We start from the raw sequence: 15,636 nt of genomic DNA, 5'->3' as shown, positions 1-15,636 counted from the left end.
AAAATATCACATGATGGCCACTAGATGGAGGCGACGATCAGAATTAGACACCTTCCTGGGATTATTCACGATTGCTGTGACATTCAGACAGCAAATTATAATTTTTTTTTTCCCCCCCAGAGATGTGCAAAGGTTTGGAAAAAGGAGTAGAAATAAATAATGAGCTCTCTGCCCCCCCCCCATTAAGAGGTAATGTTTCAGGTGACACCAGTACAAAAGATGGGGGTCCCCCAAGGAACCCACCCACAGTTATACAAATGTTCCAAAAGTATCAAAATCTATAGAAGTCTTTTCCTCCCCCAGAGATATGGAATACCTATTGTAAGGAAGCCCGCCCCCCCCCAATATAGAGATATGGAATACCTATTGTAAGGAAGCCCCCCCCCCCCATATAGAGATATGGAATACCTATTGTAAGGAAGCCCCCCCCCAATATAGAGATATGGAATACCTATTGTAAGGAAGCCCCCCCCCCAATATAGAGATATGGAATACCTATTGTAAGGAAGCCGCCCCCCCACAATAGAGATATGGAATACCTATTGTAAGGAAGCCCCCCCACCTCCAAAATAGAGATATGGAATACCTATTGTAAGGAAGCCCGCCCCCCCACAATAGAGATATGGAATACCTATTGTAAGGAAGCCCCCCCCCCATAAAAATAGAGATATGGAATACCTATTGTAAGGAAGTCCCCCCACCTCCAAAATAGAGATATGGAATACCTATTGTAAGGAAGCCCCCCCAATAAAAATAGAGATATGGAATACCTATTGTAAGGAAGCCCCCCCCCCCCAAAAAACAAAGATATGGAATACCTATTGTAAGGAAGCCCCTCCACCTCCAAAATAGAGATATGGAATACCTATTGTAAGGAAGCCCCCCCCCCCCAAAACAAAGATATGGAATACCTATTGTAAGGAAGCCCCCCCCCCAAAACAAAGATATGGAATACCTATTGTAAGGAAGCCCCCCCCAATAAAAATAGAGATATGGAATACCTATTGTAAGGAAGCCCCCCCCCCAATAAAAATAGAGATATGGAATACCTATTGTAAGGAAGCCCCCCCCCCCAATAAAAATAGAGATATGGAATACCTATTGTAAGGAAGCCCCCCCCCAAAACAGAGATATGAAATATCTATTGTAAGGAAGCCCCCCCCACCTCCAAAATAGAGATATAGAATACCTATTGTAAGGAAGCCCCCCCCCCCCAAAAAAAAAAAACAATCCAAAAAAAACAAAACCACACAACAAAATGGTGTTTGAAAACACTTTATTAATAGACTTAGCTTATACAAGGCAAACTTCCCGGCTTCTGGCGGCTCCCGTCTGTCGAGCACCTCCCCCCCTCCCGTCTGTCAAGCACCTCCCCCCCCTCCCGTCTGTCAAGCACCCCCCCCCCTCATCGGTGTTGGAAATAGATCGCTAGCCAAACCCACGACGCCCTTATGGCAAAGCGAGCATTCACATTGGCTCAGATTCCCCATTTCTTACTCTGCCCCACCCCCGCAGCACCATCAAATCTTGGAATGTTCCATTTACCCACTAAATATGGGGGGGGGGGGGCAAGACACGCTTGTAAGTTAAACACCATTTCTTTTTGGTACTATCCAGGTATAAAGCAGCGCATTGAGGGGGGTATAAAACGGTCTCTTGCATATACTGACACATCAGGTCCAATAATAGGTCCCCCCCCCCCGAGCCCCAGGATTACCATCATGGAGGTTTTACCGTAACCTGGTGCCGAACCACGCCCATTGAGCATCACCTGGATAATACGCCACTCCGTCCTTTCAGATTCCTGCGTCCACCCCCCGTAATACTTTCATCTTACTATATATTATATCATCTGCATAAACATCTATACATATATATATATTTTTTATTTTCCTTTTGGTTTCAAAAAAGTAAGTTGATCTAAAATGAGTCCAAGGTCGACCCACGCTTATACTAAGTACCCCCCCTAGAGAACCAAGTACCCCGCCCTAGAGGACCAAGTACCCGCCTTAGAGGACTAAGTACCCCCCCTAGAGAACCAAGTACCCGCCCTAGAGGACTAAGTACCCCCCCTAGAGAACCAAGTACCCCCCCTAGAGAACCAAGTACCCGCCTTAGAGGACTAAGTACCCCCCCTAGAGAACCAAGTACCCCCCCTAGAGAACCAAGTACCCCCCCTAGAGAACCAAGTACCCGCCTTAGAGGACTAAGTACCCCCCCTAGAGAACCAAGTACCCCCCCTAGAGAACCAAGTACCCGCCCTAGAGGACTAAGTACCCGCCCTAGAGGACTAAGTACCCGCCCTAGAGGACTAAGTACCCGCCCTAGAGGACTAAGTACCCGCCCTAGAGGACTAAGTACCCGCCCTAGAGGACTAAGTACCCGCCCTAGAGGACCAAGTACCCGCCCTAGAGGACCAGTTCATTGAGATTGAGTATCTTGTACCTACGGGAACGTCTCTGGTGAAGCAGGCCCGAGCCCTCACGTATTGGTTACAGATACAATATGGCTGCCTTAAGGCCGCGTCGCTGGCGGGCGCACGACCCTTAGATCATAAACATCCCCACAAGAGGGACTGTAGTACCAGAAAAGTATTCAAAATGCAAAAATTGTCCCCCCACCACACAGATGAATGGGGGGGGGGGGCAAGCAGCCATGTTGTACGGAATGGCGGTCTGTCACCATTTGGCGCCAGCTACATGTGGCTCTGGGAATCGGGCAGCAAAATGGTTTTGATACCATGGTGGCCCCCCCCCTTCTTCTACATCGTATCTTCTACGTTTCGGCTTGATGGGATGTCCACATCGTATCTTCTACGTTTCGGCTGGATGGGATGTCCACATCGTATCTTCTACGTTTCGGCTTGATGGGATGTCCGTTCTTTGAGTACCAATATCCATTTCTATGGTTAAAAAAAAAAAAAATCCCAGTCGAAAAGACTCCACAGGGTCTGTGTGGGCGGCCATTTTGGGAGATGTCAACAAGGCGGTCAGATATACTCGCTAAGGCATACGGAGCCTCAGACGTTCAGGTAGGAATTTCAAACACGTCTCAAAATGGCCAACTCACCGGAAAAAAACCAGCACTCACCCCACGAAGCACCTCATTGCAAGCACCAAAAATATAGGCTATTTTTTGGCCAAAAAAAACATCCTATATGTTGTCCCTTACGTAAACGTGGCCTCTCAGGGCAAAGGTTCCCTCCCCGTGTGTTGGGCCTCCATTCCTGTTTCAATAGCGAGTAGGGCGTGATGGCGGCCAAGATCCCAACATTGTCAACTGCAATCCCAGAGAGAAAAAAAAAATCCCATTTCGCAAAAGAAAAAAAAAAGGCACTTTTTTCCCCCCTTTTCGAAAAGACCGATCCTGAAGCTTCAGGCAGATGCGAAATTTACAGAAAGTGCAAATCGAGAAAACGGTAATCGTGTTGTGCATAGTACGCCAGTTCAGCCATCTTGGATTTCATGAGAAGAGTCCAGCCGGGTCTGGATACAATTCTTAGCATTCTAGTGAGGGGGAAAAAAAAAATGAGCGTTATAAAAGGAAAAGGCAACAAATATGTATCCAAAAGGACACGCCCCCTAACTTGCACCTATAATATGGAGCGCAAATAATGGATACGCAAACACGGATTGGTTAATCCCATGAAGGTCCACCAACATGAAGCATTGATTCCTCCTTATGACAGACAACAAAGCATATCGTTTTCCTGTCACTAACTGCCACTTCTGGGGCCTCTCTCCTTCCAACGACCCAACACCGGTGCACCAGTGACGCTAGGACATTTCTTTCTGCCATCGAAAACCACCTCTGGGGTATCATCTCCTCTCAATGACCCACCACCGAGCTAGATTTCCCTCCCAATGATACCAGGGCACTTTTTTTCTGCCACTAACCACCACTTCTGGGGCCGTTACTTCCCAATGACCCACCACCATGCACCAGAGACACTAGGACCTTTTTTCCTGCCATTGAACACCATTTCTGGGGTATTGTCTCCTCCCTATTTTTTTTTCCCCCCAGTGACCCACCACCAAGGTATTTTTCCCCCCAGTGACCCACCACCAAGGTATTTTTCCTCCAAGTGACCCACCACCAAGGTATTTTTCCTCCCAGTGACCCACCACCAAGGTATTTTTCCCCCCAGTGACCCACCACCAAGGTATTTTTCCCCCCAGTGACCCACCACCAAGGTATTTTTCCCCCCAGTGACCCACCACCAAGGTATTTTTCCCCCCAGTGACCCACCACCAAGGTATTTTTCCTCCAAGTGACCCACCACCAAGGTATTTTTCCCCCCAGTGACCCACCACCAAGGTATTTTTCCCCCCAGTGACCCACCACCAAGGTATTTTTCCCCCCAGTGACCCACCACCAAGGTATTTTTCCCCCCAGTGACCCACCACCAAGGTATTTTTCCCCCCAGTGACCCACCACCAAGGTATTTTTCCTCCAAGTGACCCACCACTGAGGTTTTTTTTCCAAGTGCCCCACCACTGAGGTTTTTTTTTCCTCCCAATGACACCAGGGCATTTTCTTCTCCAGCCACTGCCCACCACTTCTGGGCCAATTTTTGCTTCCAAGGGACAACAACTTTTTTCCTGTCATGGACCACCATTCCTGGCATATTGTCCTCCTAAGGACAACATCAATGCATTATTCCTGTCACTTTCCCTCACTTCTGGGACCCTTTTCCTCTTAATGACCCATCGCAGAGGCATTTTTTCCCTCACCATAACACTGGAGCTTTTTCCTGCCACTGCCCACCACACCGAGGGCCTTTCTGCTCCCAATGACCCCCCACCAGGGCATTTCTCCTTCCAATGTTTATCCTCCAGGGCATAACTTCCTCCTAATGACAACACGAAGGCATGTTTTCTTGTGGTTGCCCACCCCTTCTGAGGCCCGTCTCCTCCCCGTGACGCACAACATGAGCCATTGTTTCCTCCCAATGACAACGGGGTAATGTCTCCCGCCACTGGCTGCCATTTCTGGGACATTTTTCTCCCGATGACCCCCCCCCCCCCCACAGCATTTCCTACTCCCAATGGCAGTACCATCAGGGCAGATTTTCTGCTACTGACCGCCAGTTTTGGGGCATTTATTTTCCCTATTGACCCAGCAAAGCAAGGAGCACCATGTTCTGGAATACCAACCTGTGATGTCTGGGCTCCATGTCATGTCTGCACCCTGTGCACCATGTTCTAGAATACCGACCACTGCACCCTGTGCACCATGTTCTAGAATACTGACCACTGCACCCTGTGTACTATGTTCTAGAATACTGACCACTGCACCCTGTGTACTATGTTGTATGTTCCTGACTGCTCTACATTACATACTCTAAACAATTCCATACATGTAGCGTGTGCTGAGGCAGTAAAGTGTTGTCATAGCATGCATGTATGTGTATCATATAACTTCCCTCCTAGCTTTGTGTACCGCTGTGCTCACTGGTCCACATTCCCTGCTGTGCCCATTACAAGGGGTCCCACCATCCCTGGGTCTGTACACCCGCTGTGCCCATTATGAGGGGTTCCCACCATCCCTGTGCTGAGTTCCCGGGTCTGTACACCAGCTGTGCGCATTGTGAGGGGTTCCCACCATCCCTGTGTTGAGTTGCCAGGTCTACATACCTGCTGTGCCCATTATGAGGGGTTTCCACCATCCCTGCACTGAGTTCCCAGGGCTGTATACCTATTGAGATTATTATGAGGGGTCACCACCATCCCTGTACAGAGTTCCTGGGGCTGTATACCTATTGGGATCATTATGAAGGGTTCCCACCATCCCTGTGCTGAGTTCACGGGTCTGTACACCCGCTGTGCCCATTATGAGAGGTTCCCACCATCCCTGTGCTGCGTTCCTAGGTCTACATACCTGCTGTGCCTATTATGAGGGGTTTCCACCATCCCTGCGCTGAGTTCCTGGGCTGTATACCTATTGGGATCATTATGAGGGGTTCCCACCATCCGTGTGCTGAGTTCCCAGGTCTACATACCTGCTGTGCCTATTATGAGGGGTTCCCACCATCCCTGTGCTGAGTTCCCGGGGCTGTATACCTACTGGAATCATTATGAGGGGTTCCCACCATCCCTGTGCCGAGTTCCCGGGCTGTATACCATATTGGGATCATTATGAGGGGTTCCCACCATCCCTGCACCAAGCTCCCGGGCCTCTATACCTATTGGGATCATTATGAGGGGTTCCCACCATCCCTGCGCCGAGTTCCTGGGCTGTATACCTATTGGGATCATTATGAGGGGTTCCCACCATCCCTGTGCAGAGTTCCCGGGCCTGTATACCTATTGGGATCATTATGGGGGGTTCCCACCATCCCTGCGCTGAGTTCCCAGGCTGTATACCTATTGGGATCATTATGAGGGGTTCCCACCATCCCTGCGCTGAGTTATGAGGGTTGCCATGTCTTCACAGCTGCTTTTTTTTGTCTTTATAAAAGGGACACAACAGCGCAGCTTCCAGGCGGGGGTCACCCTCTTCTCATAGAGGAGGTGGGGGGAGGGGAATGGAGTGCAGAGCGAGTTCAGGGCGTCCCGACGTGACAATAATACATCGACGTCCATTATAGACGCAAAAAAACACGTAAACCGTGTAAAATATAAAAGCCACACCCAGCGGGGGGCCACCAGGGGAGGGGCATCTCATTTATGGGGTAAAGGTGATAAAACGAGAATAATTCATAGAATATATACAGAATCTATGGGCCGCATGTGTCGCCCCCCCCCCCCCCCCGCCACGACCCCCCCCCCCAGATGAACCCGCAGCTGTGCCCGCTTCTCTCGCCCCGTCATCCCATCTGCCGCCTCCATAAATAACAGCCACACATGAAAGGGAGCCCAGTGACCCCAGAGTGGCGGTTTTACGAGTCAGGGGGGGGGGGAGGGGGGAGGTTCAGCTTTCACCCTCAGCTACTGGGATTTTGCTTTTAATAAAAGAAAAAAAAAATGGCGCAGTGAGGATGATGGCAGCTATCGCCCCACTCGCCCTACTCGCCCCTCCGTCTCAGGGCCGCCGCTGACCCGTAACACTGAGCCCCGGAGGAGGAAGGATCCGCGGTCAGGAGAAAGAAATCATGGGGGGGTCGGCACTAAATCTTCATAAAGTGTTCGAAAAAAGGGTACAAATGTATGAAAAAGAGATAGAAAGACAGAATTCAGGGGGGTGGGGGATGGGGTGGGGGGGGGGGGGTGTCTGCAAGGAATGGAGAGCGACGAATACATAGAAAATGTCATCTCCACACTTCCAGCCACGAGAGACCTGGAATCTGTACACAGTGTGCTGGAGGGACCGGGAAATAGGAGGAAATATTCAGCTTTGCACCCCCCCCCCCCAATTCCTGCACCTTCCCCCCCACAGATTCCCCCCCCCCCCCCCAATTACTGCACCTTCACCCCTCAGATCACCCCAAATCCTGCAACTTCAACCCTCAGATCCCCCCCAATTCCTGCACCTTCACCCCCCAGATCCCCCCCAATTCCTGCACCTTCACCCCTCAGATCAACCCCAATTCCTGCACCTTCACCCCTCAGATCCCCAATTCCTGCACCTTCACCCCCCAGATCCCCCCCAATTCCTGCAATTTCAACCATCAAATCCCTCCCAATTTCTGCACCTTCAGCCGTCAAATCCCCCCCCCCCCCCAGTTCCTGCACCTTCACACGCCAGATCCCCCCCAGTTCCTTCACCTTCACACGCCAGATCCCCCCCAATTCCTGCACCTTCACCCCTCACTCAGATCACCCCAATTCCTGCACCTGCACATGCCAGATCCCCCCCCCCCCAACTCCTGCACCTCCACACCTCAGATCACCCCAATTCCTGCATCTTCACACCTCAGATCACCCCAATTCCTGCACCTTCACCCCTCAGATCACCCCAATTCCTGCACCTGCACATGCTAGATCCCCCTCCCCCCCCAACTCCTGCACCTCCACACCTCAGATCACCCCAATCTCTACACCTCAGATCATCTCCATTCCTACACTTTCAGACTCCAGATCACCCCAATTCCTGCACCTTCACCCCTCAGATCACCCCAATTCCTGCACCTTCACACTCATACAACTAACATGGTTCAGCAGAGGTGCAGCATGCCTTACCGGCTCAACACAGCAACATGTCAGTTAAAAGGAGGGCAAGCCGAACGAGATGGACCGGAGGTGGGAGAGAGGCAGCCAGCCGCAAGGATCAGGAGGTCAGCTTTGAGGATATGTCGGGTGTCTCCGGGAATGGAGGTGCATGGGACCGGAGCCGGGAGAGAGGCAGCGGGGATCCTACCTGTGTAGCCAACCACAAGCATCAGGTGACTGGCTGTGTTCATGCATCTGGTGTCCCAACCTTCGTGTGCCAACATAAATGTGGCCACGTGTCATGTCTGGCATGTGTGTCAGGGGTTACCGACCCCTGATATCATGTATGTAAAAGGCCTAAGAGGATACAACGTATGTAAAAGGTCTAAGAAGATACAACGTATGTAAAAGGTCTAAGAAGATACAACGTATGTAAAAGGCCTAAGATGATACAACGTATGTAAAAGGCCTAAGAAGATACAACGTATGTAAAAGGCCTAAGAAAATACAACGTATGTAAAAGGCCTAAGATGATACAACGTATGTAAAAGGCCTAAGAACATACAACGTATGTAAAAGGCCTAAGAAAATACAACGTATGTAAAAGGCCTAAGAAGATACAACGTATGTAAAAGATCTAAGATGATACAACGTATGTAAAAGGCCTAAGAAGATACAACGTATGTAAAAGATCTAAGATGATACAACGTATGTAAAAGATCTAAGATGATACAACGTATGTAAAAGGTCTAAGATGATACAACGTATGTAAAAGGTCTAAGAAGATACAACGTATGTAAAAGGCCTAAGATGATACAACGTATGTAAAAGGCCTAAGATGATACAACGTATGTAAAAGGCCTAAGATGATACAACGTATGTAAAAGGTCTAAGATGATACAACGTATGTAAAAGGCCTAAGAAGAGGATACAACGTATGTAAAAGGCCTAAGAAGAGGATACAACGTATGTAAAAGACCTAAGAAGATACAACGTATGTAAAAGGCCTAAGATGATACAACGTATGTAAAAGGCCTAAGATGATACAACGTATGTAAAAGGCCTAAGAAGGTACAACGTATGTAAAAGGCCTAAGATGATACAACGTATGTAAAAGGCCTAAGAAGAGGATACAACGTATGTAAAAGGCCTAAGAAGAGGATACAACGTATGTAAAAGACCTAAGAAGATGCAACGTATGTAAAAGGCCTAAGAAGGTACAACATATGTAAAAGGTCTAAGATGATACAACGTATGTAAAAGGTCTAAGAGGATACAACGTATGTAAAAGGTCTAAGAAGGTACAACATATGTAAAAGGTCTAAGAGGATACAACGTATGTAAAAGGTCTAAGAAGGTACAACATATGTAAAAGGCCTAAGAAGGTACAACGTATGTAAAAGGTCTAAGAAGATACAACATATGTAAAAGGCCTAAGAAGATACAACGTATGTAAAAGGTCTAAGAGGATACAACGTATGTAAAAGGCCTAAGAAGATACAACGTATGTAAAAGGTCTAAGAGGATACAACGTATGTAAAAGGTCTAAGAAGGTACAACATATGTAAAAGGCCTAAGAAGGTACAACGTATGTAAAAGGTCTAAGAAGATACAACGTATGTAAAAGGCCTAAGAAGATACAACGTATGTAAAAGGTCTAAGAGGATACAACGTATGTAAAAGGCCTAAGAAGATACAACGTATGTAAAAGGTCTAAGAGGATACAACGTATGTAAAAGGTCTAAGAAGGTACAACATATGTAAAAGGTCTAAGAGGATACAACGTATGTAAAAGGTCTAAGAAGGTACAACATATGTAAAAGGCCTAAGAAGGTACAACGTATGTAAAAGGTCTAAGATGATACAACGTATGTAAAAGGTCTAAGAAGATACAACGTATGTAAAAGGCCTAAGAAGATACAACGTATGTAAAAGGTCTAAGATGATACAACGTATGTAAAAGGTCTAAGATGATACAACATATGTAAAAGAGATAAAAAGTTATCAGGACAAAAATGGCGGCTTAGAGCTCGTTCACGCCATGTGTTTGGCTGCTGTGAACACTCATGTTTGCCCGATGTGTGGATGTGCCCATAAGACTTAAAGTGTTCCTGAACCCACAACAGTCCAATCAGTCTGTATATACAGTAAAGCGTGCTTGTTATACTCACTGTGGAACAGAACTAGTTAATCCTCTGCATTGTGCAAAAAGGCTGTTTGATTCCCATCTTCTCTGTTCCTCCTCTTTTTCAAGCAACCACCTCTTATTTCCAGACTGAAGCATAGGTATGCACATGCTCAGTTTGGTGTGTATTACTAGAGAGGATATTATTTTTTTCTTGTGAGAGTGCATGTGATTAGCACAGGGACAATCAGCGCTCTCCAAACAGAGGTCAGGGGTCCTCCTAGAGCAGAACGAAAACTCCTCCTACAAGCTTTAACATGTGCTCTGCTGGACACTGTTAGAAGTCACAAGACTGCTATATACTGCTGGTGGGAAAAGGTATTTAGCAGTTTATATTTACTAAAATAATTGCATTTCCATGTTATGTGTACTGTGGGAGATCAGATATAGTGAATGCAGGGTCCGGGGAGAGCGGATATAGTGAATGCGGGGTCCGGGGAGAGCGGATATAGTGAATGCGGGGTCCGGGGAGAGCGGATATAGTGAATGCGGGGTCCGGGGAGAGCGGATATAGTGGATGCGGGGTCCGGGGAGAGCGGATATAGTGGATGCGGGGTCCGGGGAGAGCGGATATAGTGGATGCGGAGTCCGGGGAGAGCGGATATAGTGAATGCGGGGTCCGAGGAGAGCGGATATAGTGAATGCGGGGTCCGGGGAGAGCGGATATAGTGAATGCGGGGTCCGAGGAGAGCGGATATAGTGGATGCGGGGTCCGGGGAGAGCGGATATAGTGAATGCGGGGTCCGGGGAGAGCGGATATAGTGAATGCGGGGTCCGGGGAGAGCGGATATAGTGAATGCGGGGTCCGGGGAGAGCGGATATAGTGAATGCGGGGTCAGGGGAGAGCGGATATAGTGAATGCGGGGTCCGGGGAGACCGGATATAGTGAATGCGGGGTCCGGGGAGACCGGATATAGTGAATGCGGGGTCCGGGGAGAGCGGATATAGTGAATGCGGGGTCCGGGGAGAGCGGATATAGTGAATGCAGGGTCCGGGGAGAGCGGATATAGTGAATGCAGGGTCCGAGGAGAGCGGATATAGGGAATGCAGGGTCCGGGGAGAGCGGATATAGTGAATGCGGGGTCCGGGGAGAGCGGATATAGTGAATGCGGGGTCCGAGGAGAGCGGATATAGTGAATGCGGGGTCCGGGGAGAGCGGATATAGTGAATGCAGGGTCCGGGGAGAGCGGATATAGTGAATGCAGGGTCCGAGGAGAGCGGATATAGGGAATGCGGGGTCCGGGGAGAGCGGATATAGTGAATGCGGGGTCCGGGGAGAGCGGATATAGTGACTGCAGGGTCCGGGAAGACCGGATATAGTGACTGCAGGGTCCAGGGAGAGCGGATATAGTGAATGCGGGGTCCGGAGAGAGCGGATATAGTGAATGCGGGGTCCGGGGAGAGCGGATATAGTGAATGCGGGGTCCGGGGAGAGCGGATATAGTGAATGCGGGGTCCGGGGAGAGCGGATATAGTGAATGCGGGGTCCGGGGAGACCGGATATAGTGAATGCGGGGTCCAGGGAGAAACCAAAGAAGTTAAGGGGACTCTAATGTAAGTTATAGTAAGATATATAAAGTACTACATGAGAATATTTAGAATTTTTTTTTTTTTTAATTTAAATATATACAATCCCGGTGCACATCCCCTTTAAACGATAAAACGAGAGGACTTTAAACGTGTACACAGCCCCGGAACACTCCTAGAATGACGGCAGCCCTGCGTGACTCTCCAACAATGCTCGCTGTTTTTGCGCAAATATTTGCTCGGCCATTATTCTGGGACACAGTCTGTCCCCGCTGCACCTCGGCACGCTGTGATTAGGTAACCCTCCCTACGCGCCTTGCACCAACGTCTCGCAATGTTTTATATTCCTCCACACGACTCGAATCCCATTGAGCTTCTGTGGAAGTGCCCACTGAAAGTCTTTATACAAAGACCCCCAAAACTGGTGATTTTTTCTTTTCTCTTTACAAAAAAAAAATTCAGTTAAAAAAGGAGAAAAATGATCCTAGAATATACTCGGCGGTCTTATTTCAGGCCGGTGGTCTGAAGAAGCTGCCAACTTCTGCTCAAAGCATCCCAAGATTATTCCCAGGGAAGAAACTTCATGGGCTGCCATGTGTGTCTCTGCCCCGCCCACGAGGAACTAGCGAAGGCCAGCTGGACTCCCCATTCATTAACCAGTAATATGGTTTTAGTTCATTGGTGGCGGCCGTTGGGCGGGACTAGGAATTCTTATGGGGAGATCTCCTTGCTGGTGGCCCCCAAAAATGATCAAAAGCAGTCATGTGCTTACACACTCAGCCTGCATTCATCACAAATGTGTGCAAAAATAGTGCGACTTTTATTTGCGTTCATGACCCCTTTAGCACCTGATGGATAAATGCATGCACTAGCTGTATGGATTTGAGCACAGGGATCTCTTGTTTGTTGTATTGTTGGGTCAGTAGCCAGACCTGAACCTTGTAGCTCTCCCCATTGTGTCTTTTCCCCTATGCTAGCATTGTGTCCACAGTAGCACTTGCGTAGGCAGGGCAGAGTAGGACTGGCCATAGAGGGATTACTTTGACGCAGTTGGCCAGCTTAAACATGTATTGCAATATGTGTGAACCAAATATCCCTATTTGTTGCATAGTTTGCTTGAAAGGGTATATACCAGTGTGCAGAGGGTCCTTCAGAATTTCTAGAGTTAATGTGGTTACACCCCTTTAGCACCTGATGGATAAATGCATGCACTAGCTGTATGGATTTGAGCACAGGGATCTCTTGTTTGTTTTATTTGCGTTCATGAAACGCACAAAAAGTTCATGGTTAACGGCACCCCAGACACACTAAGGAAGAACTGCGCTTTTGTGTAGGCGAGAACATGCCGCGCTCAAAGTTCAGCCCCCCATTCAAAGCATCGTAATAGCAGGCGCCCTCCTGCTTCATGCGTTGGGTAGCCTATTCATTTCAATGGAGCTGCCTTAAGCGCGACAAAAACGCACAAAAGCCCGCGCGATCTCTGAGTTTAGCGCGTTTTGCTTGGCACGTCTTATGGTGTGCGTTTTTTTCTCCCTATACATTTTGTGAACGTGCACAAAGAGGTGTGTGAGCTTCTTTGCCGCAGTTGTCCCAATGGAAATGAATGGGAAGTCCTACACATGAAGGGCGCATTTGCGCAACGCCTGATGTCACGCCACAGTAGAAGGGGGGGGGGGGCTCAAACAACCAGGAAAATTTTCAACCTCAGTAATGGCGTTGACCCTGCATAACATTTTTGCAAATATTTGCCATTGTAATATTCCCATGTCAGTATGGAAGGCAAAGCCCACAATGAAGGTTTTCCGTACACCCACCCAAAGATCCTGCCTGTCCATCCCCGGTAGGGGCTATCTGCGCAGTCACATGACTGGTACCGCTGCGCCAAGCAACCCGTTTCTGCAGCAAACACTCAGACAGAGCGAGCAACGCCAGCATGAGTCCCTTGGGTGCTAATAATATGGATAGGAGGCTCACCAAGTAGAACTGGCTGGGTTTATCTATCTCAGCCTCTCACATCATGGAGGAACCCCTCATCATGAAGGAACGCCTCATTATCGAGGAACCCCTCATCATGGAGGAACCCTTGAATGAATGTTCAATTCTCAAGGAGCCCCTGCTTAAAAAACGTCAACGCCTCAGTGTACATTCGCACGGTCAGTATGTTGTAAATGTAGGAACCTGTAAAGAAATGTAGGGCTCACGTAGCATGTTCGACACCCATGGTGGACCATTTCCCTAACTCCTAGGCTCTACAACGCAATTAGATTTACAATGGTCATAAATGAAAGCCGAGACAATGAAAATTGAAGTGTTTCTTTACATTGATGGTTGGTGGAAGAGTGCCTCCTAACCTAGGCGGTCAGTGGCTGAAGGTCCTTCCATATTGGTGGCCTATGGAAGGACATATTCGTGATAAGTGGAAAGAATGCCCCGTTATATTAGTGGTCAGTGTAGTGTCCTCTTATACTGATAATCAATGGTCTCAAGTCTACGGTTCTGCCAAGTAAAGTTGGTGCTGGAACTGCAGATCTACGGTCAGGCAGATTAATCCATTAGTCCTCAAGGAACTCCTGGAAACCCCTAGAACAGTTGTCTCCAAACTGAGGCCCAGGGGCTGGGTGTGGCCCTCTGCTTGCCTTTCTCTGGTCCTTGGGGTTGTTTTTCTCCCACTGATTCAAGACACTATTCCTCCCACTGACACCAACAATGGGGCATAATTCCTGCTTCTGGCATCAACAATGGGGCACTATTTCACCCATTGACACCAACGATGGGGAACGATTCCTCCCACTGATACCAATGATGGGGCACTATTCCTCCCACTGATACCAATGATGGGGCACTATTCCTCCCACTGACACCAATGATGGGGTACTATTCCTCCCACTGACACCAATGATGGGGCACTATTCCTCCCACTGACACCAATGATGGGGCACTATTCCTCCCACTGACACCAATGATGGGGCACTATTCCTCCCACTGACACCAATGATGGGGCACTATTCCTCCCACTGATACCAATGATGGGGCACTATTCCTCCCACTGATACCAAGGATGGGGCACTATTCCTCCCACTGACACCAAGGATGGGGCACTATTCCTCCCACTGACACCAATGATGGGGTACTATTCCTCCCACTGACACCAATGATGGGGCACTATTCCTCCCACTGACATCAATGATGGGGCACTGTTCCTCCTCCTAATCCAAAAGATGGGTTCTTTTACTCTCAGTGACAGTCCAGCCCCCACCCCCTAAAGTCAGAAGGATAGTAAACTGGCCCTTTGTTTAGAAATTTTGGAGACCCCTGCCCTAGAGGAACCTAACAGCTCCAAGGAGAATGTCTGATCGATAGTCTGTAACCACTGTCATGTAGCATCAGCTGGAATTAATGGTGGGGATTAAAATGCAACCCGCCCACCAAAATCAGCATAATGCCCCACTGTACTATAAGGAACACACCAGACAATGGTCCCAGTATCTATGGACTGAGACCTACAGGCGGTGTCGGCGCACAGAACCCGGGAAACACAGCTTTGTTAAGTTTAGCAATACTTCTGAACCTGGAGTGACTAACTACTGTTAGTGCTGGCCCAGCTCCTCTTCCCTTCTTTCCCTTTCCTACAATACCTACTATGTATAAGCTGTGGGAGGAATAGAGGGAACCATCATAGAGTGACTTTAGTGACAGTTCTGAGTTTGCGAAGACTATTGACCTTACATTCAAGATGGCAGCACCCAGAAGCAATCTCAGGCCTTTTGGAAGTCTACCCAAGAGAGGCTTTTACAGTTAAATAACATGAATAGAATACATTAAATATTATATATT

At 48.5% G+C, this 15,636-nt stretch overlaps 1 protein-coding gene across 1 annotated transcript in view; it reads right to left on the bottom strand.

Moving 5' to 3' along the window:
• Window positions 1–2,286: 2,286 nt before the first annotated feature.
• The window catches only part of LOC149428695 (insulin receptor substrate 1-like), a 62,314-nt gene continuing 48,964 nt past the window's right edge, over window positions 2,287–15,636 (bottom strand). The window contains exon 5 of the mRNA XM_089667105.1: window positions 2,287–3,506. Coding sequence (XP_089523231.1) covers window positions 3,499–3,506 — 8 coding nt within the window. The 3' untranslated portion in view covers window positions 2,287–3,498. The remainder of the gene's footprint in view (window positions 3,507–15,636) is intronic.

Source organism: Staurois parvus, unplaced genomic scaffold, assembly GCF_062004578.1.
Source record: "Staurois parvus isolate SC_StPar_1 unplaced genomic scaffold, SC_StPar_1.0 ptg003027l, whole genome shotgun sequence".
NCBI classification, from domain to species: domain Eukaryota; kingdom Metazoa; phylum Chordata; class Amphibia; order Anura; family Ranidae; genus Staurois; species Staurois parvus.
This window is presented reverse-complemented; position numbering and strand designations above follow the sequence as displayed.